Source organism: Meriones unguiculatus, chromosome 5 (assembly GCF_030254825.1).
Source record: "Meriones unguiculatus strain TT.TT164.6M chromosome 5, Bangor_MerUng_6.1, whole genome shotgun sequence".
NCBI lineage: Eukaryota > Metazoa > Chordata > Mammalia > Rodentia > Muridae > Meriones > Meriones unguiculatus.
Genome location: NC_083353.1, coordinates 1,618,662 through 1,646,626, shown reverse-complemented (window position 1 = coordinate 1,646,626; position 27,965 = coordinate 1,618,662). Strand labels below are relative to the sequence as shown.

Below are 27,965 nucleotides of genomic sequence, written 5' to 3'. Positions count from 1 at the left end.
CAATGATGTCATTTTTAGTATCTTGCATAATATCACACAGAAAAGTAACACTGAGACCATAGGCGTACACTTATGTCGTTTCTTTGGCCATGTAAACTACGGAAACATGATCAGGAGTCTAGTCCTTGGTAGCCACACACAGGCCCCCAACAGAAGAGTTCTTTGACAGAACGGGAGGCATGAATGAGGGAGCAGAGACCTGAAATGGACCAGCACCAGAGAGAGTGAGCAGGGAAGACAGCATAGCCTGATCCACGTTACCTGCAGGGGGTGGCCTGCAACTGGCCAGGAGATGAGCCTCTAAAGATGATAAGATGATGGAAGTGGAGAGGGAGGGGTGCCCAGGTATGGTTCAGGATAAAGGGTACAGGTTGGGAGGACAGTGAGACCACCTGCCAGAAATAGGGCCCGAGGAGCCATATGGTGGGGACAAGGACTTGTTGAGAGAAGGAAAAGCTGAAGCCACACTCATGGGAGCTATGCTGAGGGAGATCTGGGCACAGAGGTTAGAAAATGTGCACCTTCCTCTGTCCTTCACTGCAAGCTTTCAGCACCAAGGGGGCCAGCCACGACAGGATTCACGCGGCCTGTGCGGCCTGTGCATGAGAAACCTTGGGAGCCAGTGTGTGCCAGCTTCCCTGTTTACAGTCAGCCTGACTGGGCGGGGGTGGGGTGGGGAGCAGAGGCAGAAGGAAGGGGAGGGTGGCCACTGCACACCCGGAGCAGTCTGCTCCAGCTCCAGCCAGAACTGAAGTCCTGGAGTTGCCACCAGTTTCCTCTCAGGAACTGACCAGCCCTCCACACACCATGGCCGCCAAAGTGGACAGCAGGCCTGCGGGATTCACTGGCGAGAGCTGCGACCCAGTCCCAGCCCGACAGCATGTGCAGGCTGTGACCCGGAACTACATCACCCACCCCCGTGTCAGTGAGTATTCATGTCCAGCTGCTGAGGAGAGTGGGCTGCTGGGATCACTGCTTTTTGCCTCAGAAAAAGAGGAACAAGACCTGGGGAGATGGGGGGGCTCTAGCACAGCCTGTACACACATCACACCCACAGGTGGATATACGGAGGTCCCATCAGGCTGCCCCACAGGAGAGCCCGGAGCACTGATCTCATGTCAGATCCTACCCAAAGCCCAAGGCCCAGGGAGAGCGAGAGCGAGAGACAGGGAGAGAGAGAGAGCAAGAGAGACCAAGTGAGAGTGAGAGATAGCAAGAGAGAACAAGAGAACAAGAGTGAGAAAGTGAGAGAGTGAGAGCGAGAGCGACAGAGAGAGACCAAGAGACACACATGGGCATGTAGGAGTGAACAAAAGGGCCTGCAGTGACATGTGTAGTTGTGGAATTCAGTGTCCACTGTGCTGTGCCAATGGGTGCCCGCATCACCTCCTAGGGGAGGGAAACCGTACACAGAAGCCTGTCCTCGGAAGACATTCTCCACTGCAGAAGGGATACAAAATATATAACAGCAAGCTTGTGTTCACACGGGTGAGGTGTGTGTGTGCATGTGTGGGTGTGGGTGTGGCTGTGCTTGGGTATAACGTACCTGTGTGTTCAGGCAAAGAACACACGTTACTCATGGTGTAACGCCTGTCGACTGTTGTGAGTAAGAGCGTGTACCTGCTCACACGTGCTGTGCCTTTCTCACTTTGTCAGCAGGCAGCTCTGTGCCTGATCTGTAGGGGTGAATCATGCAGTGTCAGAGACAGAAAACCAAGGTCACTGTCGCTGGCCTGGTACTCCCAGTTCACTGGAGTAAACTAGCCTGAGTGGCCCCAGCTGAGCAGAGCCTGAGGCTAAGAGAGGCTGGGTGAGGGCAAGGAGCCAGCTCCTGGGCCACCCAGCCCACGGAAGAGGTGCACATGAGATGCCGAGCAGCTGAGCTCGGAGCGAGGACAGGGCAGTTCAGCCTTCAGAGAGCAGAGCCCTGGGTGCCAGGAGTAGAGGAGGCTGAGATGGGTACGGTGTAGGCCAACTAGGGAGAAGGGGTGAAGGGAGGCCAGGCCAGGTTTCTCAGAGAGGTCTGAAGGCTCTGCTTCATGAACATACAGAGTCCAGAGATAGCCCCAGCCCGCCCCAGACAAAAGCCTGCGTCACAAGGGTACCCAGGGTCTGGGCTATGTGATACCCTGCCCTGCAGGCCTTCCCACCTGTGGGGAAAGGAGAGCTGCCAGCTTGGGTGGGGCAGGAGCCTGGACCTCCGGGCTCAGCTTTCCCTCTGGAATGTGGCTTTGCAGGGATGTAAAAGCTCCGGCTCAACCTTTGTGCAGCCCTTGCCCTGCCACTTTTTCTCCAGGTGGGAGGGCTCAACGTAGAGCAGCCGCTCACCAGTTTCCTCCTGCCGGCAACTTATTTATTGTCAACACCCTGGAGGTTCAGACACCCCCTCTCCAGCCTACTCCACTCCCCCTCCCCAGACCCAAGACAGTAAGATCACACTCAAAGTGACGAGCAAAGGCTATGCCCTCCAGGTTCTGCCGTGGGACCCTCACCTTACCACAGGCTGAGAGTCCTCACAGGATATCCCTAGGGGCTGGGCTAGCCTTCTAGGACACCCTCCTAGCCTGGATCAGCCTATTTCCCCAGCTGTCTCCCTCTGCCCTCCTCCCCTGCTGCCAGGCCCTCCACTCTGAAACTCCAGTCACTAGCTCAGCTGGAGAACTAGAGAGGGAGCCTAGGAGATAGGCCAGCCCAGTGGTCAGGGGCCCCAGGCCTCTTGGGGCCTTGTGTAGCGGTGGGTCTGGCCATCACAGGGCACAGCTGCGGCTAGAGGAGTGACTTCATGCTGGCTGAAGGACAGAGCTGGCCAGACAGTAGGGACAGGGCAGAGTTGGGACATGAGTGCTAGCAATATCTACCTTGGGGAACAGGGCCTCCTTGCGCAGTGGAGCTGGTCTTACTCCCCCAGGGGCCTCTGCTTATTGTGGAGGAGGTGTGGCTCTGTGGGGTTGATGGGCAGGTGTGGAGCATGGTGTGGCCCCAGGGGTGGGGGTGGGGAGTGGGGGCGGGGGGGGTACAGCTTGTGCAAAGGTGCTGCGAAAGGACAAGTTAAAGGGATGGAGTGAGGTCAGGTCATTCATCCACGGTTTTCAAGCCAGAGGGGAGGAAGTTAAGTAGGGTCCTAACAGGCAAGTTCAGATTCTAAGATCCATCTTCCCCAGACCTCCCCAGCTGGGATGGGGGTGGAGTAGCAGGACCTGCTGCCCAGGGCTTGCCCCCATCCTGGCCTCCAGCCTGCTGGGGTGGGGGAATAGTGGGGGGCAGGAGACTGCAGGTGTGGCTGGGCCTGCGCTAATTAGGGCCTCCTGGAGCCCTGCTGAGCCTTTCAGGGGAAGGCTGTGAGGCGTGGGGGTAGGGAGCTCTCTCCCACCCTGCAGCCCCCAAAGCAACTCCAGTGTGAGAGACAATGAAGGGGGTGGGCAGTGTCTGCGGAGCCGGGGAAAAGCCCATTGAGGGACTGCCCTGAGGTCAGTGGATCCAGCCCTCTCCTGGAGCTCATGATCCCGTGTCTTTCTTCAGGGTCAAGTGGGACATCCCTGGGTGGGCAGTGGCCATAATCGCTGAGCGCCCCAGCCAGCCGATCTCTCCACTTTAGTTTGCTCTCCATGCAAAGGACACAGTCAGGGTGCCACCAGCCAAGGGCAGCTCTGTTTCCCAGTTTCCCTTTGCCTGAGTCCTAACTGGACAACTCAAAGCTAGCTGTTCTGGCATGCCTAAACTCCCAACACTTAGGAGGAGGTGGCAGGACCATGGCCATGAGTGTTAGGTCAGCCCAGGATAGAAGAGTGAATTTGAAGGAAGCCTGTAGAGTGAAACCTTCTCTCTCTCTCTCTCTCTCTCTCTCTCTCTCTCTCTCTCTCACACACACACACACACACACACACACACACAGAAACCAATAGAACCAAATGGCTTTGAGAAAAGGTCTAGGCTCATGTTGGGGTCTACAGTCCCTCAAGGTGCTAGCCTATGGCTCTGCGGGTTTTCAGGAGGCGCTGTAGGAAGTAGGCAAGGGCAAGGCCTGAAGGGCTTGCGTCGGTGTTGACTAGAAAATGGCACCTGAGCGGTTTTCTGCAGTGGGCTCCCCACTGCACTCGGTCCAGCCACTCAGCCCTCCAGGTCCCTCTCTAGAGCTGGGGTAGATCCTACAGCCTGGAGAGAAGGCTGGGGTGCTCAGATGACCTCACAGGGGTCACCACGTGGTCTGGACTGAGGGAAGCTAAAATCTCCTGGCTCCCAGAGGGTCAGGCGGGCCACTCAGCATCATCTCTCCCTCCTCTTCCTCCTTCATATCAGGCTGGAAGACATCACCCAGCCTCGACTCCCTAACTCCATCTCCAGCTACCCTCCCTGCAGGTAATGTTGCTAGACCTCAGGGTTAATGCAGATCTCACGGGGCAGACTGTGAAGTGTTGAAGCTGAGGAGCAGGCTGTCAAAACAGAGCAGAAAGGCCTGTCTCCCAAGGCTGTGAAACTGGAACTGATTCCTTTGGGCTTGTGGCTCTCTTCTCTCTGGAGACAAGCTATTCACTCTGACCAGCACACCCTGCGGTCTCTTGACCCTAAGATCACTGCTGTCTTCCTTCAGCTCTGTAGATCTAGCAAAATGCCAGCTCTCCTAGGGCTTGGGAACACCTGCCAGTCCGTTTCCCTACCCGGGAGGCTGCTGGTCCTGGCCCTGCCTAGCTAGCAGCTGAGCTCTAAGCCAGGCTCAGAGTGTGAAAAATTCCATCCGTGTGTCCGTCACACTCTCCTTCCCTCCTGCCCACCCCCAATGCTATACATATTCTTTCTCATTTTTCCCTCTGTGGTCCTCAGCAGCCTGGAGCTGGCAGTGTGGCCCCTGGTGCTGGGCATCAGGGCTCGCATTTGGTTTGGGGCTAAGGTGGAGGGACCTGTTGGCTCTGATGTGGGGCCTGTGGGAATAGTGAGCTGATGGAAGCAGTCAGTGCCTCCTAGAACTTGGCTAGCCCTGCAGATTGAAGATCTGCTCTGTGCTGAGCATAGCAGCGCCCATGCCTGGCAGCTCTCTCCACACTGGAAGCCAGCCTAGAGGATTGCTCATGGCTCACCTCAAGGCCCTGAGCGGCTAGCAAGCAGGGGTTCTTTCAACTCTGCCATGGGCACTCCCCACAACTCCCTGGGGCTTGCTGAATGTCTCCCCTTAACTAGAGGGCACCCCTGACTTGAGCATGCTTGTTCCCTGAGTCTGGTCCCAGGTCCGCCTCACTCACTGACCCTTCATCTCTTTTCCTGCTGGCTTTGTACCTCACTTGTCCCTCTTGGCCTCCATGTGGCCCATCCATCCTGCTCTTCATCTCACACGGCCATCCCATCTTTCTCATCTTAACAGGCCTGTGGCTTCTCGCCGTTTCAGTAATGCCATGCTCCTTCTGTCCCTCCCTTCGGGTAGCAGGCTCTCCATTTGAGTTGTCACATATTTGCCTGGCCTAGTGGCAGCCGAATGGCATCCAACAACTGGAACAGAAGGGCTTAAAAAAAAAGGAAGGGAGGAGAAAGAGAGGAAAGATTCCTAGGGAATGAAAGAACCTAGGGGTGAAAGGGACGGAGCTGGGCCTGGGCTGATATGTAAGAAGCCCTTCAGTGGAGGACATCATTTCTTCCAAGGGTCCCAGAGGTGGAAGAAGAGGAGAAGGAAAAGGAGCCTCCAGAGGAATGTGCCTGTTGATGTAGACAGTAGCCCTCATGTGAGAATGGGTTCAGGGGCAGGAGGAGGCTGAGGGGGAGCCATTGAAGATGGGTAATAGGGCAGGCCTGATGGACAAACGCAGGGTAGGGAGCTGGCTCTTCACCCCTAGGGGGGCTTCTCCTGGATCCTGCCTCTGAAAAAGGTGGACCTCCTCCGGGGGCAGAGGGAAGAAGGCAGGAAGCTGGTCCAGGGGTAGTAGGTAGCTCTGGTAGGAACCGGAAGTCCTACTCTGGCCACCCTGGGCTCGGCCTTGGGTTTTGCAGACAGTCCTCACACTGGGAAGGGCCTTGCAAAGACTGGCCTTGCCTTCCACCAGAAGAATGGCCTTGCATATTAGCTCTTTCAGTGTCCCAGCTTAATGACTGGGACACTGGCTTCTTCTGGAGCCAGGCATGCCTCGAGCCAGTGTGGCCCTTCCCAGATATGCCACAAGCATGCCAGTAACTCCAAGCCAGGCTTTTCTCAGTCCCAGGCCATTGTGCCCGCTGCCTCTGAACCCTGTGGTCTGTGAGTGACCCAGTTCCTTCCCAGCACCCATTCATCTGGTCTGGCCAAATTACATGTCTTCACCGTGTTACTGGTACACCCCAGAATCCCTGAGAGAGACTAGTTACGGTACTCCATTACCACAGACAAGAGACCATGCCTCCTCAGAGCCCCTGAAATAGCCTCAGGAGGACCAAAGGTAGGCTTCATAGCTGACAGTCCATGGATTTTACCCTGGGAACTGAGCTCTCTCCCGTGTGTGTGTGTGTGTATGTGTGTGTGTGTGTGTGTGTGTGTGTGTGTTTCTGTGTCTCTGTGTGTGTTTACTCTTCTTCCTGGTAACACTCTTCCCTCCCCCACAGCATGCCCAGTGAGCTGGTGGAACCTGGCCTGGGCTTGGTGGAGGAAGCAGAGGCTGCAGCACCCCTTATCCCACAGAGCTCATCAGTGCAGGGTGAAGGGAGGGCAATGGGGGCTTGCGGATGGGCCCAGGAGGCCACAGCTGTGGCCCAGACCTTTTGGGAAATTGAAGTGGCTTTGGGAAGAGGGAGTAGGTGAGGTGGGGGTTGAGGCCAGAGGGGACACACTGGGGGTGGGGAGCTCAGCAGGCTGGGGCAGGGCCCTGAGGAGGCCTCTGCCCCTATGCCCTCCTCCAACATCCTGCAGGTGTTGAGACAGTGGGGGGTCTGTGGCAGGGGCTTGACCCTTACAGCAATGGTGGCTGGTGCTGTCACAGCTAATGACCCTGATGGCCCAGGCTGCGGAGGAGGGGGGTTCACAAAGGGCAGGGGACAGAGGATGCTTCTCTCTCTCTCTCTCTCTCTCTCTCTCTCTCTCTCTCTCTCTCTCTCATGCATGCCTTTCTCCCAGAGGTAGAGCCCAGTGGATCTTGGGGGTGAGACCCTCACACACTCCTCCCCTCCCCCAGCCTACAGGACTGTGTGTAGCGTCAATGGACCGCTGGTGGTGCTGGACCAGGTCAAGGTAAGCCTCTGAAGTCTCTCTCCTGGTCACTGTGCCATACCCAGGGTATCTTCTAAGCGGTCATCCAGGCGGGGGTCTTGTCTTACTCTTTTTAACTCTGTTCCTCCTCAAGTCGCCTACAAGGTTTCTTCTTCACACCTTGTCTGTGGGAGGCTGTAAAGGCTCCAAGTGCGCTGGGCCCAGGGCTGCAGAGGTGGGGGCTGGGGTGAGTGCTGGGCCTAGGAAGCTACCAGACTGGCCCATCTTCACCACTTGGTCTCGCTCTTCCTCCCCTCTGCCTCCCTCACGGGCTAGCGATCAACCCTGGGCCTTATGCATGCCAGGCAAGCACTGTATCCTGAGCTGCATTCAGCTCCCTGCCTGATTTTGTTGAGCCGGTTTATTGCCTGGTTTCTTTGAGGCCGAAGCCGGTATTCTCTGTTGAAATTTTTCTCTTCAGGCTGACAGTTTGTCCTCTCCAGTGAGCGGGACAAACACTGAGGACAGTGGCGGTTTCAGATAAGAGCTCAAAGGGAAGGGGCCAGGAGGAGAGTGGGACTGCTTTCCCTGTCTCTCCGCTCTTGAGCGCCCACTTGTGGTTGAGATCCCAACCGGCTGGGCAATTAGCGCTGGGAAGGACCTACTGACAAGAGAGGGAACCTTCCTGACTTTTCACCAGGACCAACAACACCGCCCTCAGTGACCGTCAACGCTGAAAGTCTGGGCAGGGAGCCCTGGGTCTAGACTATCCACCACTCTCCCCTGACCGGTAAGGTCACTGGTTCGTGGCCATCGGGGAACAGAACAGCAGCCACGAGGAGGATAACTTCCGGCACTATCACATATCACCAAATGTTATCACATTTTAATAGCAAAAAATAGTAATGCTCCTTGTGTCCAGAGAAGCAGAGGAAAGCCTGTTAACCGTCCCTTCGTCTCCAGCCCCGTGAGACCCAGGTCTATGCTCATCTGCAGGTCGCTATTCCCCTGTTGGATGGTGATCCCGCGGTGGTGTTCCGCTTTCCCCGTTTCCTCAGTAGTGTGTGTCCTCTTTCTTGTTATTATTGATGTTATTGCTGCTGCGCCCTGCAGGTGCGCAGCGGCATCTCAGTGGCCTTGGTTTTCATTTTCTCATTGACTACGGAGAATGGCCATGAACGTCAGACACTGGCATTCGGCAGCGTTAGAGAAACCCATCCGATCGCTCTAACCAAAGGCTCTTGTCATACGAGCCTTGTGTTTAGATTCCTGAGCACTGCACAGACATCAGCCCCCTGGCTATGAACGGATGTCACTGGTTCATGCTGACACCTGGAAAACAGGGACTCTTTCTTCTGGTGACAAGTATGCTCCTCCTTGGTACTCAGGAGACCTGGGTGGCCACAGTGGCCACTTTGTGCTACTGTGCCCACGCCACCCCACCTGACGCTCTGCTCACAGCTTTCCTTGTGGCTTCCGCTCTGAGCACCGCAGCCTGGTGGGACAGGGCTTATTCTTAGTGGCCTTGTCTTAAGGCTCATGAGTTAATGACTTACAGGCTCAGTAATCGTGTAGGTAATTAGAAGCCTGCCACAAACTTGCACTGAGGGAGCTTTGGCTCTAACACGCGCTTCTGATTAAAGTCCCAGCTCACTCCCGAGTGCCCCCTCCCAAACAAAGTCCCCTTCCCTATGTCAGGGCACAAGTAGACAGACTGTAGCTTAAGACCAGGAAGGAGAAATGGGGAGGTGACAGGGGCTTCGCACTGAGGGGGCTCTTCTCCCTAACAGTTTGCCCAGTATGCTGAAATCGTCAACTTTACGCTCCCTGATGGGACTCAGAGGAGTGGCCAAGTGCTTGAAGTGGCTGGGACCAAAGCCATTGTTCAGGTGAGTGTGCGAGAAGGGTGAACTCAGTTCCCGTGCTCTCTCACTAGCCTTGGAGGGAAGAAGGGCCCACTTCCCTGCAATACCCTGCTGAGAGCTGCACATCGGGTGCCTACTGTGGGGAGCCCCACTCTTCCCAGGCAGTCCCCTAAGCAACGACCCTACCTCACAGGTGTTTGAAGGGACCTCAGGGATTGACTCCCAGAAAACCACATGTGAATTCACAGGGGACATCATGCGGACTCCTGTGTCAGAGGACATGCTGGGTGAGAGTGGAGTGGCAGGGAGGGCACTTCAGAGCCCTTCACAGCCTGCACGCTCCTGTTTCCCATGTGCCTATGAGGCTGAGCTTAGCCTTTCTCTCTCTCTAGCTCCCATCCCGAGTGCAGGGCCCAACATACAGAAGGTGCTCAACAGGGAAGGGGTGAGGCTAAGTCCACAGGGAGAGCTGGAAGCCACCTAGCAGGGCTGAGAGGGATGGCTAAGCCTTCCTTCCCTCTGACTGACCTTCTGACTAATGATCGACCTGGGCCCAGGCCAGTGGACTGGGTGACCCTAAAATGCCTTGTCTGTGAAAATTCCCAGAAGAGGGAAGGAAGAAGTGCTGCCCCTCCCAGGGACAGCCATGGAAGTCCGCAGCTGGGGGCTGAGGAGGCGGATACAGGGCGATGGGATTCTGGAGGAGCACGTGGAGCTGGTAGCCATGCAGATGCCGGGAGCCCTGCCACCTTCCTGAACCCCTTGTCCCTCCCAGGTCGGATTTTCAATGGCTCTGGCAAACCCATTGACAAAGGGCCTGCTGTCATGGCAGAGGAGTTTCTGGACATCAACGGTGAGAGTGGAGGCTGTGCTGGCTTTGAGGACACAGCCCCAGCAACTGCCCCATCCAAGCCATCCTTTCTGCCACCTACCTTAGGAAGCCTGTACAGACCCAGGCCCCGTGGCTGCTCAGATGAATGGGCAGATAAGCAAAGCACCACCCTGTCCCCAGATCTACCAGAGAACCCCAAAGCTATCATAGCACTGCACCTCCAACCATCCTCTGTGGCCCTCCATTCCTCACGCTCTCTCCTGGGAGCTGGGGAGGGGGAGTCCCATCCCAGGACTCTAGCTATTCCTGAGGAGACCCTCCCGAGTCCCCCAACTTCAGCCTAGCAGTTTTCTGAGGCAGTAATGGAGGCCTGTGGAGCCCCTCGTGTGACCAAGGGCACACGGCAAGCTAGTGGCAAAGCACACATCTGTTCACACATAGTCTTTGAGTCACCCTTTGGTCCTCTGCTTACCACTCCAATGCCTAAGTGTTGAAAAGGGCTGTTTAGCTAAGGGCCACCTGATTCTAAGGTGCTAGGGCAATGCTCTCTCAGATAGCATGCTGCTTAAACTTGAACCCATTCAAATGGAAAGAAATTTCATTTTTAACTTGCATTTCATACGCACAAGAGTGTCACCCACGGGCACCTGGGTGATGCTGCACACACAGAACACAGTTCCATAGTTGCAGAAGCTGCTATTGGACAGGCTGCTTGGCAGAAAGAGAGCCTGGGGCTAAGTGGTGCAGGGCAGGGCTGGAGCCTGAACCTGGTTCCACGATCACCCCTCCCAGGTCAGCCCATTAATCCCCATGACCGAATCTACCCTGAGGAGATGATCCAGACAGGAATCTCCCCCATCGATGTCATGAACAGCATCGCCCGTGGCCAGAAGATCCCCATCTTCTCTGCGGCTGGACTTCCCCACAATGAGGTAAGGGGAGTATAACCAAGGACCAGGGACAAGCCGAGCCCTGAGCTTCCGGGCCAGCACTGAGCATTTCTGTGCCAAGCAAAGAGTAGGAAGACCAGCGACCACCCTGGCTGGTGTTTCCCGGCACTCAGGGTCAGGGCTACATAAAGACACCCCAACACACACAGTCACACACTGCCTCAGAAGAGCTGCACGCTTTCCCTGGCGAATGGGGAGTTTACTGGCTTCAGAGAGCCCCAGTAGACCCCAGTGGAGAAGCCCTGCTCTGCTGAGCTTGCAGCCTGTCCTAGGCAACCCTTGTGCTAGTGTTCGCCTGCACCACCTCTAGACAAGAACCACGTGGTCCTCTCAGAGCTCCAGCAGGCTGGGAGGCGCAGGCTCTGAAAGGCTCGGCTCTCCTAGACTAAACTGCCCAAACTCACACCTTTGGTTCTTTGGGACTCTGCCCTGCTCCTTATGACAGGTGCCTTCAGCTCCTTAGTAGCCAAAAGAACAGAGCATGCCTAACCCTGGGAAGGGCTGTGGGAACCAGGGAAGCCCCTCATTCTTCGGGGCTTGGGCTCTCCCCATCCAGTTTCTAACTGTCCATCCTCCTCAGTGATGCAGGCCAGACCCAAGGCTCTGATCCTGACAGCCTCTCTCCTGACCCACCCTGTCTCAGATTGCTGCCCAGATCTGTCGCCAAGCCGGGCTGGTGAAGAAATCCAAGGCTGTGCTGGATTACCATGAGGACAACTTTGCCATCGTCTTTGCAGCCATGGGGGTAAGGGAAGACAGAGGCAAGTTGCTGGAAGCTGTGGGAGGCAGCCTTTCCCGCCTTGGCTCCAGCACAACCTGTTCTAATGGGGACACCAGTCTTGCATGATCAGAAGCTCCTGAAGTTCAGGCCTGTCTGGTGGCAGAGAGCACAGCATGAACAAAGGGGCAGGGGTGGATTCGATGACCAGGGTAGGGTAACCTCTGAGGTTACCGCAAGGGCTATGTCAACTATAAGATGGCCCATATTTGGCCTAGAGAAGGAGCACAGAGGACCTATAGAGACAAGAAAGCTTCTGGGAGGGGCTATCAAGGGCCCTCAGAGGCCGTGGAGCTGGCTAGGGAAGTAGCTGGCCAAGGGAGGCATAGAAGAAGCTAGAGGCAAAAAGGGACTGGTTTATTGGGGGGGGGGTACTTAATGAGTCCTTGTTAGGCCCTAGGGCCACTTCTCTGACTCTTCACCTGTACCCAGTGACTGTTAAGCTGCTCAATCCCCAAGATTCATTGCAAAACTCTGGGCATGACTAAGCCCGGCCCTGGGCCACATGGCCTGTCTGTCGATCTCCTGGCTGTGTCTAGGTGAACATGGAGACAGCCCGGTTCTTCAAGTCGGACTTCGAGCAGAATGGAAGCATGGGAAATGTCTGCCTCTTCCTAAACTTGGCCAATGACCCTACGTGAGTCTTCTATGCTTGGACTGCCCTTGGTTCCTGCTTCTTCCTTAGACCCAAGATGTGGGGGTCAGGACATCCCAGAACTACAGCCATGGGCCAGAGCTGCAGGAATAACTCTTGGCTGTACAGATAGTAAAACTGAGGCCTGGTGCATACAAGGAGCCAGACAAGAACCCTACCCGCCCTTTGTTTTCCTCATACCTGTGCCACAGTGGCTGTCTTAATACCTCCATAAGGTCTTCACTGGAGAGACCATTATCTGTGGCATTTATTTAGAAAGTGCTCAATTTTGAAGATTTTGAAGATGGGATTTTAAATCTGGGGTTCATATGTATGAAATTAAAAATCTAATAAACTATCCTGGGTATTAAGGGTACCCCAAACTAAGTAATAGAACCCTAGAGGCTGAGATGGCATTGCTAAGGGAAGATCCACAGGCCCAGAGGCCCAGAACTGAAAGTGGCCAAGCTAAAGAAAGCATGCTCAGGAGGACTTCAAGCAGGAAAGGAACATTTGTGGCTCACCTTGACAGTGGACAGGGGAACATCAGTATTGCCAGAAAGTGACCACTCTTGAGAACCATTGTCTTGACCAGGAGCCATCGGCTGGCTCATCTTACCCATCCCCCGGCCACCATGCACATACCATCTTCACAGCTGATCTTACACTCCGTTCTGGGGGCTCACGGGGCCCGGGCCTCTAGGGTCCCTCAACACTGCCCTGCTTGGCTTCCAGGATTGAGCGGATCATCACCCCACGGCTGGCCCTGACCACAGCCGAGTTCCTTGCCTACCAGTGTGAGAAGCACGTACTGGTCATACTGACTGACATGAGCTCCTATGCGGAGGCTTTGCGGGAGGTATGCTGGTTGGCAGGTGTCACATTCAAACCCCCCCCTCTTGCTCTCACACCCGCCCTGATAAACAAAAGAATTCACTCATCTGGGCCTACTCTTCTCAGGAGCCTCAGGGCTCAGTCACAGGCCAGCCATTCTAGCTCCCCCTCCCCAGTCCATCTTCCTAACCTTCCTGCCTGACAAACCCACTGTTGTGAACACTGCAGGTCTCAGCTGCCCGAGAGGAAGTGCCAGGGCGCCGGGGCTTCCCTGGATATATGTACACAGACCTGGCCACCATCTATGAGCGAGCCGGCCGCGTGGAGGGCCGGGGTGGTTCCATCACGCAGATCCCCATTCTCACCATGCCCAATGACGGTAGTCTCCACACCCCCTGCCCTCCAGAGCCCGCCCTCCCTGCCCTCCAGAGCCAGCCACCCCATCTCTCCCATGATGAAAGCAGTAGGTGAGAACCCGGCCCCACATACCAAGAACAGGCCATTCGCTTGCAGATATCACGCATCCTATCCCAGACCTGACTGGCTTCATCACAGAGGGACAGATTTATGTGGACAGACAGCTACACAACCGGCAGGTACTGATCCCTCCACATCTGCCCCCTTGCCACTGAAGACACAAGAGTTATGCATCGCTCCTGTGCAAGAGGTCACCCCAGCAGGAGCTGGGCACGGGGGGAGGGGGTTGGGGGGAACCTGTGCTTTGCAGCTAGCCACTTGAGCACAGAACCTTGAGAAAACGATCCTAACTCCAAGTTTATGTATCACACCAGTGTACTGGCGAGGGGGATACACTAGCACATGAAGATATGGAAAGCACTAAATAGAAAGCATTTCTCCTCCTGTTGCAGCTATTTGCTTTGGTGACACTAAACACGGGTGACAGGGCTGGGGATGTAGCTCAGTTGCTTCAGAGCCTGTCTAGCATGTAGGAAGCCCTGGGTTCCAACTCCAGCATTGCATAAAACAGGTAACCACACAGCTTGAAATCCTAGCACAAGCCTGTAATCTCAGAGCTAGCACGGTGGAGACAGGAAGATCAGAAGTTCAAAGGTATCTTTAGCTAGAAAGGAGGTTTGAGTCCAGAAAGCCTGGGCTATAAGAGACCCTGTCTCAAAACATGCACACACACACACGCACACACACACACACCCACAAATGCATGCACACATACACACACACACACACACACACACACAAATGCATGCACACATACACACACACACACAAATGCATGCACACATACACACTCATCACACATGCATACACACATTCACACACACACACACAGGTGCTATTTAGCTTCCATTTGTTTGTACAAATAATCAAATGATTTGGAAAGGGAAGTGTTTCATTGACTTATCTCATCTCAGTGGCCCTGGCTCCAGCCTCCTTCCTGCAGGGACATACCTATGTGGACAGCCCTCACTCTCTCCCACCCTGTAACCGGGGCCTAAAGGGGGCAGTGCGTGGCCCTCGCTTTTCTGTAGGACGAGTAGGGGTCTCCTGAGGAGGGTGTGACGAAGCAGGTACACGGAAGGAGACCCACCGCTCTCGTGCTCCCTAGGTGTATCCTCCCATCAACGTGCTCCCCTCCCTGTCCCGGCTGATGAAGTCAGCCATAGGCGAGGGCATGACCAGAAAAGACCACGGAGACGTCTCCAACCAGCTGGTAAGGCGAGGGTCAGTGCATGCGAGTCACCCTTATTTAGAAGCTGCAGATCCGAGCCCCAGCTGGACAAGAAGCTCCAGTCAGGGCAAAGCCCGCTCCAGCAAGGGAAGCGCCCCTTGCAGGGGTGCCCACGCCTCTCCCCTCCCCCTCCGCAGTACGCCTGCTACGCCATCGGGAAGGATGTGCAGGCCATGAAAGCGGTGGTGGGGGAGGAGGCGCTCACCTCGGAGGACCTGCTCTACCTGGAGTTCCTACAGAAGTTCGAGAAGAACTTCATCACCCAAGGTGGGGCGCGGCGGGGGCGCGGCGGGGGCGCCTGGCCCTCCCCTTCTGCACAAGAGGCCCTCACGCTCCTGCGTGTTCCCAGGTCCCTATGAGAACCGCACCGTGTTTGAGTCGCTGGACCTGGGCTGGAAACTGCTGCGCATCTTCCCCAAAGAGATGCTGAAGCGCATCCCGCAGAGCATGAAGGACGAGTTCTACTCCCGCCAGGGGGCGCAGCAAGACCCCGCGTCCGACACGGCGCTCTAGGGCAGCCCCCAGCGGCCGCCCTCTCCCTTAAAATTTAAGCCCCTGTCTTCTGCCTTATGTTGACAGGAGTGTTTTGCTGTGGGTGGGTGGGCTGTTATTAGGAGCACTCTAAGAATGGAATCAAGGGTGGGGGGGGGTCCAGAAAATCAAGCAGGCACTCTACCATTGGACTCCACATCAGTCCTATATTTTTATTTTAGAAGCCACGCCTACAAAATGTAACTGAAAGAGAAAATAAAAACAGTAGCTGAGATGAACTTGTCACCAGTGAAAACAAGATTGGGAGCTTTTTGCTAATTTTTGAAGGTGCAGATGATGCCGTGCAGCTTGTCAAAGTATTTAAAAAGAAAAGTCTAGTTGAGCAAAGAGGAGCACACTTTTAATCCCAGTACTTGGGAGGCAAAGGCAGGCAGATCCCTGTGAGTTAAATGTCAGCCAGGGCTATATAGTGAGGCCCTGGAGAAAGAGAGAGAGAGGCTGACAACCGGAGTTCCTCTTAGGGAAGTCTTCCCAGTTAAAAGGAGAGCTGAGCTGACCTGGCTGAGTGGTGGCGTTTGCGCGGCGTTCAGAAAGCCTTGGGCCCCAGCCGCTCACCCTTGGGACGCATGTACCTGTAAGCCGGATACTTGGGAGGTGGAGGCCGGAGGACCAGAAATTCAAGGTTATCCTCCACTACATAGTGCACTGAGGCCAGCCGGAGCTACATTGTCTAAAAAATAAAGGGAGGTAAACCATGAAAGGGCTGGGACCACAGCTGAGCCGTAAAGTGCTTGCCTACCACCCACAAGATCTAGGGGTGTGTTCCTACCGCTGCAAAATAGAAATAAGAGGGCTAAGCCGTCAAAAGCACTTGCCACCAAACCCATTACCCTGACGACCCGAGATTGGTACCCACAACCCACACGATGGGAGAACAGCTGCTCCCCAAAGTTATCTTCGGACACTCACATGTGTGTGCGCGCACACACGCACACACACATATATGTTGTGTAGCAGGGAGTTAGCTGTGGTGGTGCTGCACGATTTTAATCCCAGCATTAGGAAACAGAGGCAGGTGGATGGGTCTCTTTGAGTTCCTGACCAGCCAAAGCTGCATTGTGAGACCCTGTCTCAAAGAAATAGAGAGGGGGGAGCGGAGGGGAGGAGAGAGGAGGGGAGGGGAGGGATGGGGAGGGGTGGGGAGGAGAGGCGAGAAGGGAAGGGAGGAAGATGAGTATTCTACACCCCAGATGTCCAGGCTGCCTGTTCTTCCTTCATGCTGTCCTCTCCAGATCTCCCGGAACTGTCTTGACAAGTGGTTGTGAGTCACCATTGGGTTCCGGGAGCCAAACCTGGGTCCTCATCAGGAGCACCAGTGCCTTTGACTGCTCAGCCATCTCTCCAGCTCCATAGTTTGCTAATTCTTTCCTATATATTTACACATCTGCCACTGTGCCCTTGCTCTACTTTTCAGTGTGATTTCCGATTCCAGAATGTTCACTTTGTTCTCTTCAAATAACAACTCTGCATTAATGTGCTGTGTTCAATAAGATCCTGTTCCACCCTTCCCGCTGCAGTTTCCCTCGGCTCTGTGAATGCTTGTGTAAAGTACTACTTTGAAGCTTTTCCTGGTCTAGCATCTGAGCCCCTTCTCAAATAGTTGTGTATTGCTCAGATATTTTTATTTTTCATTTCCTGCTTTTGGGTTATGGTTTTTCACTTATTCGTTCCCCTCACCCTTTTTCTCCTGAAAACTTCTTTCTTCAGTAACCGATGCTAGCAACTCTGGCCCACCCAACCCCCTCTTTGGGTCTTTGTTTTGTTGCTAACGTGTTGGTGCCTGGGATGGGTGATGTCTTTACCCTTTCTTGAAACGTTCAGATGTACCTACTTCTGGAATCAGCCCTGCAGACGCAGCCACTCAGAGTGTGATGGTTTATGTAGGATCCTTGTTGATTGACTGGTCTCTGTCTAACTCTCTTCCTCTTTTAGGAAAAGACATCCAGCTTTTAGCCCTCACTATTCTCAGCCTCTTGTTCTATTTCCCAGGGTGCCTCTGGGGAGTAAGTGCAGAGATCATTTTTGTCAGAGACCTGCTTGATGTGTGTTCTAACCTAAGAGAGCTCTGCTGTGCCGGCTCTCCCGGGGCTCCTCTGGTAAACCAGTTGACCTAGCTTTTTTTATTGCTTACCACACAAGCCTCCAGGATGTGAACTTCTCCATACTTAGAAAAACACAACCATTTCCTTTGATAGGAATCTTTAGAACCTCAGTTCACACAGGTTGAATGGGTATAACCCTAAGTCCTTGCTGGGGGTGAGTGGGCCACTGTTCTTGGCAATACCTTGCATTGTTTTGTTTTGAAATCAGAACTCAAGGGTCTCCACCTTTAAGAGGAATAGAGGCCTACTCCTGGGCTCTCATCTTTCCACCTCGCTTCCCAGTCTGTGGCTTGGAGCTAGCAACAAGGAGGGAGAGGGAAAATGGCATCTTGCTCTTCCCCGGAAAATGTCATATATCTTCAGAGCTAAGGAGAGGACGCCCCATTTTCTCAGCCCCACACACCCATTTTGGAGCTTCTGCAGTTGTGCTGACATAGGGGTGAGGCTAGGAATGGGACATGGCTCAGAGCCCTCCTGTTTTACTAACATTTCAATTTTTGTGACTGTTTCCTCATTTCTCTATGACTTAGCGCAGTGCTTTTTGTTTTCTTTATTGTTTGTTTTTAACTTTTAGTTTTGCGGGATTTTCACTGTGTAGCTCTGGAACTCACTGGATAGATCAGGCTATCATCCTGTTCTGCCCCTGGAATGGTGGAATGGTGGACTCCAAGCAGGCACTGCCGTGCCTGGCTCATACACTATATTTCCATGTGTTATGGCTGTTTCTGAAGATGGTGTCTTCAGCGCTCCTGCACCTCCACTTCAGAAGTGAGGGCGAGAACAGAGATTTGATCTATGCTTACTCTGCACATTGGGCACCTAGAACATGTCGGAATCAGTCGTGTGTGTGTGTGTGTGTGTGTGTGTGTGTGTGTGTGTGTGTTTGAATGTATGTATGTGTATGAGTGTGTGTGTGTATACCAGTGTGTGTATGTAGATCAGTGTGTGTGTATATGTGTGTGGTATGTGTATGAGTGTGTATACCAGTGTGTGTATGCAGATCGGTGTGTGTATATGTGTGTGGTATGTGTATATAAGTCTGTGTGTGTGGTGTGGGCATGAGGCATACACACAGGCATCTTCCTGTCTCCACCTTCTTGGTGCTCAGTTGCAAGCATGTTACCATGCCTGACTTTTGATATGGATTCTGGGGATCTGAACTCGGGTCCTCAAGTTTGGGTGGTAAGCACTTTACTGAGCCATCTCCCCAGACCATGCAGCATCTCCTTCTTGCTCAGCTCATCTTAGCCTCCTGCGGTCATTGTGGACTGTTGTGGTACTTAGTGGGTAGTTGATAAGCTAGCTCCTGGATTGGCCAGCCACAAAGGACTGGCCTATCAGTAAACACCAGCAGAGGGGACTAGATCTCTGCTCATCAGGCCTCTCCTCCCGCGCCTTGGGAGCTGCGCTGAGGCTCATGTGAAGGAACTGCTCAGATGTGGTAATGGAGTGCTGGGGGGGCACCTGGGAGGCAGCAGAGTTTTGTGGAACACGTGCTCTCTGCAGTGTTCAGCCCTGGTTAGGCCTTCAGGGCTTCCAGCACCCCAGACAGCTGTCTTCCTCCAGTGTGATGCCATGGGCGGATGTTCCCTGCCCTACCTGCTAGGACTTGGCCATTCAAATTCCACCTCTCTCCCAAATACAGACGCCCTCCCCAAGACAAGATTAGCTCCCACGGCACCCAGGACGCTCACCTGGAAGCCCTATTCCCCGGCACCCAGGATGCTCGCCTGGAAGCCCTATTCCCCGGCACCCAGGATGCTCGCCTGGAAGCCCTATTCCCCGGCACCCAGGATGCTCACCCGGAAGCCCTATTCCCCGGCACCCAGGATGCTCGCCTGGAAGCCCTATTTCCCACCCAGTGCCAGCACAGCCAGATTCCAGGCCCCAAGAGAGCACACTGACTGCTGGGAGCCAACTCAGTCCCTGCTTCTGCTCTGATATCATCCCTGTAATAGCCCTATAAAAGCACAGGGTGAAAATGAGGGCTAATGCCCAGGCCTAGCCCCATGTGGATATGTTCCTACTCAGACAAGCCTTCAGTCCAAGGGCGATTCCTTACTCTAATTTATTTGCTGGTCCCCAACAGTGCAAAGATGATTCTCAATGTCCCTTGGGTGTCACAGAGGCCTAGGCCACACAGCTCATTCCAAGGAACAGTACACCAATCCTAATCATTGTACCCCATGGAGGATTTAACTTTAGAGCCTTCTACTAATTAGGCTTTCCCAAAAGTGACAGAAATCCATTCCAAACTAGCTTAGGTTTCAGATGGACCTTGAGATTATAGGATGGTGGGGACAGCAAGCCTTGAATTCCGGGACAGTACCTGTGCCCTCTCTGAGAACTGCTTCCTCACCCAGCCTTCTGTTTCCCTTGCCAATCACTCTGGGGCCATGCTATTACCACTACTCTCCAAGAGGAATTCTGATATTTCACTTGGTCAACTGTCTGCTGTTTTTCCAGGACCTCTGTCCGCATGCATGGATCTGGCTAAAGGGTCCTTGGTAAGAGCACACATCCCTTCTGAAGCTTCTGCCCAGCTTCCCTATCTTCTTGCCAAATTCTGCTGACCCTCCTTCCTCAGGAGTCCTCTTTCCTCCTCCGAGAATATGAAGGCACTACCTTAAAGTGGTTCCTAACCCTGGGTGCGTGGGAGAATCACGGAAGAAATTTTGCCAAATACCCATAACTGGGCCCCCACTACACCAATTACTCTGAACCTGTTGCTCTAAGTATCTTGTATGGTCTCCTCACCTCAGGATGATTATGACACGGCATGAAGACTATAAAATGTGAAGTAGAAGCAGTGGGGTCTGGAGCCCTGGTTACAAAGCAAGTTCAAGGCAAGCATGGCCTATACAGGACTCCAATCAAAAAAAGCCAAATAAAAAATTAAATAAAAAGAGGCCTATAAAATACTCCAGATGCCGATGATAACGTCTGCAGGCACCCCAGAAGCAGCAGTTGCCCCAGACCGGTCCCAGCTACCGGAAACCTCAGTATTTGACCTTATTTTATTCTAATGTAAAGTCAGTTGCTCAACCCCACCTGCAACAGGAAAAGCTGGGATTTGCTAGTTTTAAAGGTGCCTGGCAGGAGTACAAATTCGTGCTCTTTATAATCCAGAAAATGGGGTTTAATAGCCATACTTTCAGTTTCCAGCATGAAAGTTTATTCAGTATACAGCAAACAAAAGCAAAAGAACAACTAGCAAATGGCAGACAGACAAAAAGAGAAACATCCATCCAGTCAGGCATTCCGAACACGGAGTAGCCTCAGACACCGGGCAGAAGCTGTGGAGCTGCTCAGCTGGAGTCCCTGGATGAGCTTCCCCTGCTGACATTTTCTGTTGGAAATGGTTCACCTCCTGGCTGGGACACACCGTTTTACTCACCTACTCACCGTGCAGCCTCTCCTAACCCTGACTCAGAGTTATGGGCTCACACTGCTCCAAGAAAAGCTGTCTTGGAGAACATTTTATTTTATTATTAGTTTTTAGATTTAAAGAAAATCATGTTGGGTTCTGGCAACCGAACCTAGCCCCCTCTGAAAGATCAGCACGTGCTCTTAACTCCTGAGCCATCCCTCCAGGCCCTAAAAAAAAAATCTCTATTTTGTACCTCTGCAGATCTTAGGGCACTCTTCCTCCTTTAGGTTTCCCAGGGCACGTATCCTCCAAAAGCACACAACGCGGACCCGCTTCCCCAGCTGGGCCTGGCCTCCTAGTCATGCTAACTCTGTAATGCAGAATTACAGGCTTCCATTACCACTCCTGGCACCTTTTGTCTTTGTTTCTGTTTTTGAGACAATATCTGAGTAGCTGAGGCTATTCTGGAACTCTCTCTGTGTCCTCCCGTTTCCCAGGAAAAGAAGCGAAGTCGAGTTGTTCTGCCTTGGGCAGCCCGCCCAGGTGACGTAGCAGTTGTCCATTATGCTGCTGTTCTGAGGAGGACGTCATAATTTAATATATGGAAGAGCAGAGGGTGTGCACGTGGCACGCGGCCCTGCCTTCTCTGGGCGGAGCTGGAGACACTCCCTTTCCCAATTGCACTTTGTATTTCATCGCTATGTAATTCCAATAGAGGCTAAGTGAGCCCGCAGTGCAAAGTTTCCACGGTTGCAGACTCCGCTCCTCCCGAAGTCCTGGCTGGTGCCAAGGGCGGTGGAGGCCCCGCCCGGGAAGCGGGGGAGGGGGCGAGGGTAAGGGAGGGGGTTAGTCGCACGTTGTTCTCCTCGTGGCATCCCCGTAGTGCCAATGCCGGAGCGCCCTCCCCCCGTAGTGCCAATGCCGGAGCGCCCTCCGCGAGCCTCACCCCCGTGAAGTGCAGATCTGGACGGGACCTGAGCAAAAAAGGGTCGCCCCGCCCCGTTGCAGCGGGCTGCAAGCTGCAGGCGGAACAGAAGGGGCTGAAGGTTCCCGACAGCGAGCCGAGGCCGCTCAGGTGGGCGGGTGCCCGGCTAGGGGGCGGTGTGGAAGGGGGGAGGCGCCCAGCCCCGCGCTCACCCGGCCCCGCCACAGCAGCCCGGAGTCTTGGAACTACAATGTGATCTCAAAGGGCTCGGAGATGTTCGCAGCCTCGGTGGGCAACGTGGACTGGCTTCGGTTCTGTCTGAATCGGGAGCGGGAGCGCAAGGAGATCGCAGTCGACGGCAAGGTAAAGCTTGCAGCGCGGAGGCGAGATTTCCCCAAACCCGACCCCGCGCTCCAGGTAGAGAGGCCACCTCGGGACGGCCGCTGGGGAGCTCCGAGGTCACCGTTTCTATGCTGTGGTCCTACTTATCCATTCGTAGAAGGCCCGTTTGGAAGCAGGAGGTAGGGGGTAAAGGACACCGGGAACAAGGAGGGTAACCCCAAGACGGAGGCAGGGCTGTGGGCTTCGCCCCCATCCTGCTGTGCCTTTCCTGTGCTCTCCACGCCTCAGGGCTTCTCAGCCATCCACTTTGCAGCCCAGCGAAACAAGCTTCCCAGCCTCCAAGTCTTGGTAGATGAGTACAAGTTTCCCGTGGATCAGCCCACCAACAGCGGCCAGACGCCCCTGCACCTAATCATCCAGAAAAACAAAAGGTCGGACATCCTCCCCTGCGTTGACTTCCTGCTCAAGAAAGGGGCAGACATCAACCTGTGAGTCCAGCCTGCTGTGGGAGGGCGCCTTGGCACTCTGCGTCCCTAGGCAGGTGGGGCCTGGCAGGACCCGATGTGGGCTTGTGGGAGGGACAAGGATTCCTGCCTGGAGAAAGCAGTTAGGGAGCCCACTTAGTGTCCTGGTTCTTAAGAGACTGGGCACATAGAGACGGCAGACCCAATTCACAGAACCTTAGCTCGGGCAAACCTGAGTCCATGGGCAAGTCACTCAACCTCTGAGCCTCAGCGGTTGGTTCCCACACTCAGGCGTCCACAGCGGGGCCTCACAGATAATACTGTGGGCTTTGGAAGGTTGACAGTCTCCAGGTGTTTCTAGTCTGAGGCTAAGTTTAGGGTTTGAAGTTGGGAAGAGGACTGTGCCTGTCCAATACGTGGTAAACAAAAGATGGAGTTGGGGCAGTTGTGTGCTAGGAGCCAAGTCTCAGGTCCTCGCGAGATCCCGACATTCTCTTACTGCTGAGCCATCTTTGCAGCCCTACTTTCCTGACAAGGAAAAAGCATGGCATGCTAGAGACTGCCTTGTTCACCCAGAATCCTTCACTGTGTGCTAACAAGCACCCCACACAAGCTAGGAGCACAGCAACAACCACAGGGAACCCACCCCTGCCCTCACAGAGCTGACTCTCCAGTGACTAGACAGTTTGCTAGTTGCAAATATATGAATGAATGAATGAATGAATGAATGATCAGAATTCTGTGAGCTTGGTTATGAAGAGAACAATGGGGTTATGGGATGGAAGCACTGGAGAAAGATATATTTAAAAGAATCAATGATCTCTAAGAAGATGGCTTTTCCTTCTTCATTATTTTTTGAAGTGTCTCATGTAATCCAGGCTACCCTCAAATTGGCTATGATAGCCAAAGAGGATCTTGAACTTCTAATTCTCACACTTCCGATTGCCAAGTGCTACGGTCCAAGTGCTAGGATCACAGGTCTGCATTACCACACCACACCCCACCCCACCCCACCCAACACCACGATGCTGGGGATTGAACCCAGGGCTTCAAGGATGGTAGGCAAGCGCTCTATCAAATTAAGTGTATCCCCAGCCCCAGGAGGTGACATTTAATTGCAAGCTATAGGGACTGGGGAGATAGCTCAGTGGGTAAAGCCTACATCATGCAAGTGTGAGGACCTGAGTTCATATCCTCGGCATCCATGCAAATGCCAGTTGGGTATGGTGACCCTCCTGAAATTCCAGCCCACGGGAAGCAAAGATAGGAAATCCCCAAGGAAGATGGCTAGTAGACTACCTGATTTGGTGTGCTCTGGGATCAAGTGAAATACCCTGCCTCTACATGTGAGGTGGGGGATGGTAGAGGATGACACTGTCAACCTCGACCTCCACACAGTTGCATAGATATTTATATCCACTTGTACGCAAGTGTGCATGCATACGCACGAGCACACACACACACACACACACACACGAGGACATGACTACACACATACACACATACACAGGAACATAGACTTCACCCTGAGGACCAAGTGAGCTAAAAAGCCAACCTTGCCAAGCTAAAGAGGGGCCAGGCCTGGTAGTACATGTCTATCTCAGCACTCAGCGCTCAGGGGATGGACACATGGAGATCAGAAGTTCAAGATCATCTTCCTAGCAAATTCAAGATCAGCCTGTACTACACGAGCTCTTGTCTCAAAAATCAGACATAGGTCGATGAGACAGGTGGCTCTGAAGCAGCCCAGGGCACTGGACAGTTCCTAGCTCTCAGACTCAAACATATCCTCTACCTAGGTTGGTGCTGCTCAGACAGTCCACCCCTCCTAGAGAAGAGAACGTGAGGCCTGGAGAGGAGCAGGGATGTGGGCAGGGTGGGCCCCGGAAGCCGGCTTGCCTGCCGGAGGTTAACGCCCTTACCCTTCCCTCTGCCCTTGGTGTACCTCACAGGCAGGCAGGCCACGGCTGCACTCCCCTGCACCTGGCTGCCCAAAACGGCCAGCTGGGGTGCATGAAGACCCTGGTGAAGAGCGGGGCTAATGTGCACGCCCAAGACGCCTTCGGCTACAAGCCCATCGACTACTGCAAGCTCTGGAACCACCGTGACTGTGCCCGGTGAGTCGGTGGCCACTAGACCAGCGGCTGCTTCTAGCAAGGCCCTTCTCTAGGCTGAGCCTCTAAGGGGAGGGTTGGGGAAGCCAGGTGGCAGTTGGGTAAGTCTGGGAAGGAGCCCCAAGCAGGATATTGTCCACATGAGTTTTGCCTGACCTCACCCCTTCAGACTGGACACTGCCTTCCTTTACCTTTTCCCTCATCAGCTCTTCAGTAAGGATCCAAAGGGCCCCTGGGCAGTGGGACTGGGGTGCCTTGCTCTTCTCTGCTCTGGCAATTCACCCATCCACCTTGGCCCTCAGTGCCCCACCCACTGAGAGAAGCCCCGTTACTGTAATATGACACAGCCTCACCTTGGTGCCAGGTTCTTGAAGGATGCCATGTGGAAACAGGATAAGAAGAACTTTGCCCAAGAGATGGGGAAACTAAAGACCCTGAAGAAGAAGCTGGCGATTTTGGAGCGCCGATACCTGATTGAATGTCAAGTAAGGGGGGGGGGGGGTTTACCCAGGGCTGAGTCCTGCTGGGGAACTCAGGCAGGGACCTTCTTGCCATGGTGAGAGGAACAGCTGGAACACTCCCTCTCAGAAGGAATCCCTCTCTCCCTGCCCCCGCCCCCCAGGTCCTCCCTTATAAGCCACTCCTTTTGGCCAAAGGTCTTGTCCTATGACAGAAAGCAAATGCAGCCTGAATTAGCAGGCATTCGGAGTCCTCGCTAGGCATTGACCCTTGACACTTCCTAACACTGGGATGCCACTCTTTAAAACCCCTCTCCGCTCAGCTGATGTCTTACCTTCACTGTACACTAGGCCCCTGTTAGGCTCTGCAGGTCCCAAAGGCAAAGCAAGATGTGGTCCCCATTCAAGGAGCTTAGGTGCTAGCAAGAGATACGTTTTCCTCCTGGGTCCTGGGTCCAGGAGGGTGCCTGAAGAGATGACGAGGAGGGAGGTATCTTTGAAGATGGACAGGCGTAACAGTGAAGTAATGGAGTAAGGAAGGACTGACCCACAGACAGAACTGTGTAGACTACATGGGGCACATGGGAGCATTATGGAGGCAGAAAACAGCCAATTTTGGGATCAGGTATGAGTTGGGTGGACTAGAGATTTGGCAAGGGTCCAGACCAGTGAAGCACTGGGGATGGTGAAAGGAAGTGTTCAAGCAGATATAAACACAGAGCATAAAACACTGAAACAACAGGAAACTCAGAGCTTGGATCCTCTGTTTGTTTTTGAGTTTTTGAGACAGGGTTTCTCTGTGTAGCCCTGGCTGTCCTCAAACTCAGAGACCCACCTACTTCAGCCTCCCAAGTGCTGGAAGCATGCACCACCACAGCCCAGCCCAGGTGCTTGGATGCCTAAGTGAGTCCTACTCTGGCTCAGGGCCCTGCTGTTGAACTCTTCAGCTGTCTCAGCTGGGCCTCTCCATGGAGCCACCCTTGTGCATGTCACCGAGCCCTCACAGCTATGGGGTTTTCTGTTGACCCTAACCTTATAGCAACCCCTGCAGACCTCCACTGAGGATCCTCTTGTTGGCCTCAATGGGTTCATATGACCACTGCTCTTCCAATGGCTGGAACACGAAGCAAGCCAGATGCCGCCTGACTTAGGACTGGGCAAGGCTGAAGGAATTAGGACGACTGGCTTAGCCTAATCAGAGCCAGCCCCTGCAGCTGGGTCAATCTCCAAAGCGCCTGATGACTTAGCAACCTTGTGGGAGTGAGACACGGAGAGAATAGGGGCGGGGCCATTACCACAAAGGGAGGTTCAGTGCCAGTGGCGGCAGAGACAGAGCCATGGCTGAGTCCCTCTCCACCACCAAGTCTGGCAGCCAGCCACTCCGTCCTCCATGTCAGTTTCCCAGAAGCCTGTCCAACTTCATTACTTTCCTCCAATGCCAGACTTCCCAGCCCTTCCTCCTTTCTCTTTCTGGAGTCAAACCAGAGCCATCTGAGGGCAGGATTGTGTCACGGAGGCTGGGGCTACCTCTGGAGGAAACCTGAGCTCCCTAGACAGGGATTATGTGTTTGTCCTCAAGCTGGAGGTTTCCCGTGAAAGTCTGTCTTCTCCACAGCCTGGGACCTCCGTCAGAACAAGGCCCACATAAGGTCCGAGGTTCCCCAGGGCACTAGCCACAGGGTCTTCTGCCCAGAAGCGCCACTGCCCTGTGCCCTTCACTGTTACAGAAAAAACAACGAAATCTGAGAGATGCTCATTTCAGAACATGGCTCCAAGGCAAGCTGCCGGCCCAGACCCCGGCCTCTGTTGGCCCCAGGCAAGCGGGTGGTATCCGGCCTTGGTCAGCATTCATCTTCAAGACTCTGGGACCCCAGCTGAGCAAAACTTTCTCTTCGTACCCTTCCGTGGAGGTTCAGCTGCGAAGTTTGCCCTCACCCACGGCGTCACCCAAGCCCGTCTACAAGCAGACCACTATCCGTCGGCCCAAGGTGTGGGATTTTAGTACTAACCCTGACACGCCCCCAGCCACAAAGATTGGCCACCCACAGGGTATACGCCTGGGTGTGCACCCAGACCCCTGTAAGGAGCATGACTTCTGCAGGTTCCTGAAGGTGTCTCCCAATTCCCTCGGGGGTGCCCGCCTGCGGACAGTGGACGATCATGAGGTGACGCCTGTACCCCACCTGCCTTTTGAGGTGATGGTCCAAACACTGTACCCAGGGCTTAAATCCTACAGGATGAAAGTGCCCCAGGGCTTTTACCCAGTTGATATCCTCAGAGTGCCCCAGAAACGGCATTTGGGAGACACCTGTACCCGCGAAATGGCCATGAGCCTTCGTGAGACATTTGACGAACCCTTCCTGGCTACCTTGGAAGCTTGCTGGACTCCAGTGGTCCCACCCATCAAGGAATTTCTCAGATAAAGTAATTTTGGAAATCTCCTAGTTGAAGGCTTACGTGTTAAGACTGTGGTAGGAAGGACGGGGGGGTGATCCTATGATCATGAGGTTCCCATTCCCAAGTCCAAGGATGGGAGCCACCCCAACTATTCCTCCTCCCGCAAACACACAAACTAGGCCTCCCTTCTCTCTATAGAGAAATTGCCGGCTCCCTGGGATGCGGGCATGTGGAACACAGCACAAGGTTCTGAGCAGAGGGGCAGTTGTGTCGTGGGACACGACGGCGTAAAAGTAACCAACCCTGTGGTCCTCACTGCTCTGCCTTGGGCAGCACACCAGGAACAAGGCTTCTAGGCCAGGGTGCCCCTAGGAATTGTGCTACCTTTCCTTCCTGTCTGCTGAAGACCCTGACTGGGAATGGGGAGCAGCTAACGGGACACCCAGCACAGGCCTTTCTGCCCATGTGCCACTGCCCCATGCTCCTGGCCGCACTGAGGTGT

The 27,965-nt window shown here is 54.2% G+C and overlaps 2 protein-coding genes across 2 annotated transcripts; both read left to right on the top strand.

The window, feature by feature from the left end:
• The first annotated feature begins 707 nt into the window (after positions 1-707).
• On the top strand, positions 708-15,509 carry Atp6v1b1 (ATPase H+ transporting V1 subunit B1). Its single transcript, XM_021641679.2, has 14 exons — positions 708-925; positions 7,125-7,180; positions 8,929-9,027; positions 9,197-9,290; positions 9,779-9,856; positions 10,628-10,767; positions 11,429-11,530; positions 12,103-12,200; positions 12,933-13,056; positions 13,260-13,410; positions 13,545-13,627; positions 14,617-14,721; positions 14,877-15,006; positions 15,089-15,509. Exons 1-14 carry the CDS (start codon positions 808-810, stop codon positions 15,250-15,252), a joined length of 1,542 nt encoding a protein of 513 aa, XP_021497354.1. The 5' UTR covers positions 708-807; the 3' UTR covers positions 15,253-15,509.
• Positions 15,510-19,876: 4,367 nt separating this feature from the next.
• On the top strand, positions 19,877-27,489 carry Ankrd53 (ankyrin repeat domain 53). The gene is made up of 8 exons (XM_021641704.1): positions 19,877-19,900; positions 21,261-21,306; positions 21,520-21,596; positions 21,677-22,051; positions 22,319-22,518; positions 24,447-24,611; positions 24,973-25,093; positions 26,794-27,489. The coding sequence occupies exons 1-8, from the start codon at positions 19,877-19,879 to the stop codon at positions 27,487-27,489; spliced, it is 1,704 nt and encodes a 567-aa protein (XP_021497379.1).
• The last annotated feature ends 476 nt before the right edge of the window (positions 27,490-27,965 follow it).

Excerpts from the sequence above, each read along its gene's own strand:
- Atp6v1b1 (XM_021641679.2), top strand. The coding sequence starts at position 808 with ATGGCCGCCAAAGTGGACAGCAGGCCTGCGGGATTCACTGGCGAGAGC. Across the intron at positions 7,181-8,928 it reads TGGTGCTGGACCAGGTCAAG|TTTGCCCAGTATGCTGAAAT; the intron begins GTAAGCCTCTGA and ends TCTCCCTAACAG. Across the intron at positions 13,628-14,616 it reads GACAGCTACACAACCGGCAG|GTGTATCCTCCCATCAACGT; the intron begins GTACTGATCCCT and ends CGTGCTCCCTAG.
- Ankrd53 (XM_021641704.1), top strand. The coding sequence starts at position 19,877 with ATGGATCTGGCTAAAGGGTCCTTG. Across the intron at positions 21,307-21,519 it reads GCCTTGGGCAGCCCGCCCAG|ACTCCGCTCCTCCCGAAGTC; the intron begins GTGACGTAGCAG and ends CCACGGTTGCAG. Across the intron at positions 22,052-22,318 it reads AGATCGCAGTCGACGGCAAG|GGCTTCTCAGCCATCCACTT; the intron begins GTAAAGCTTGCA and ends TCCACGCCTCAG.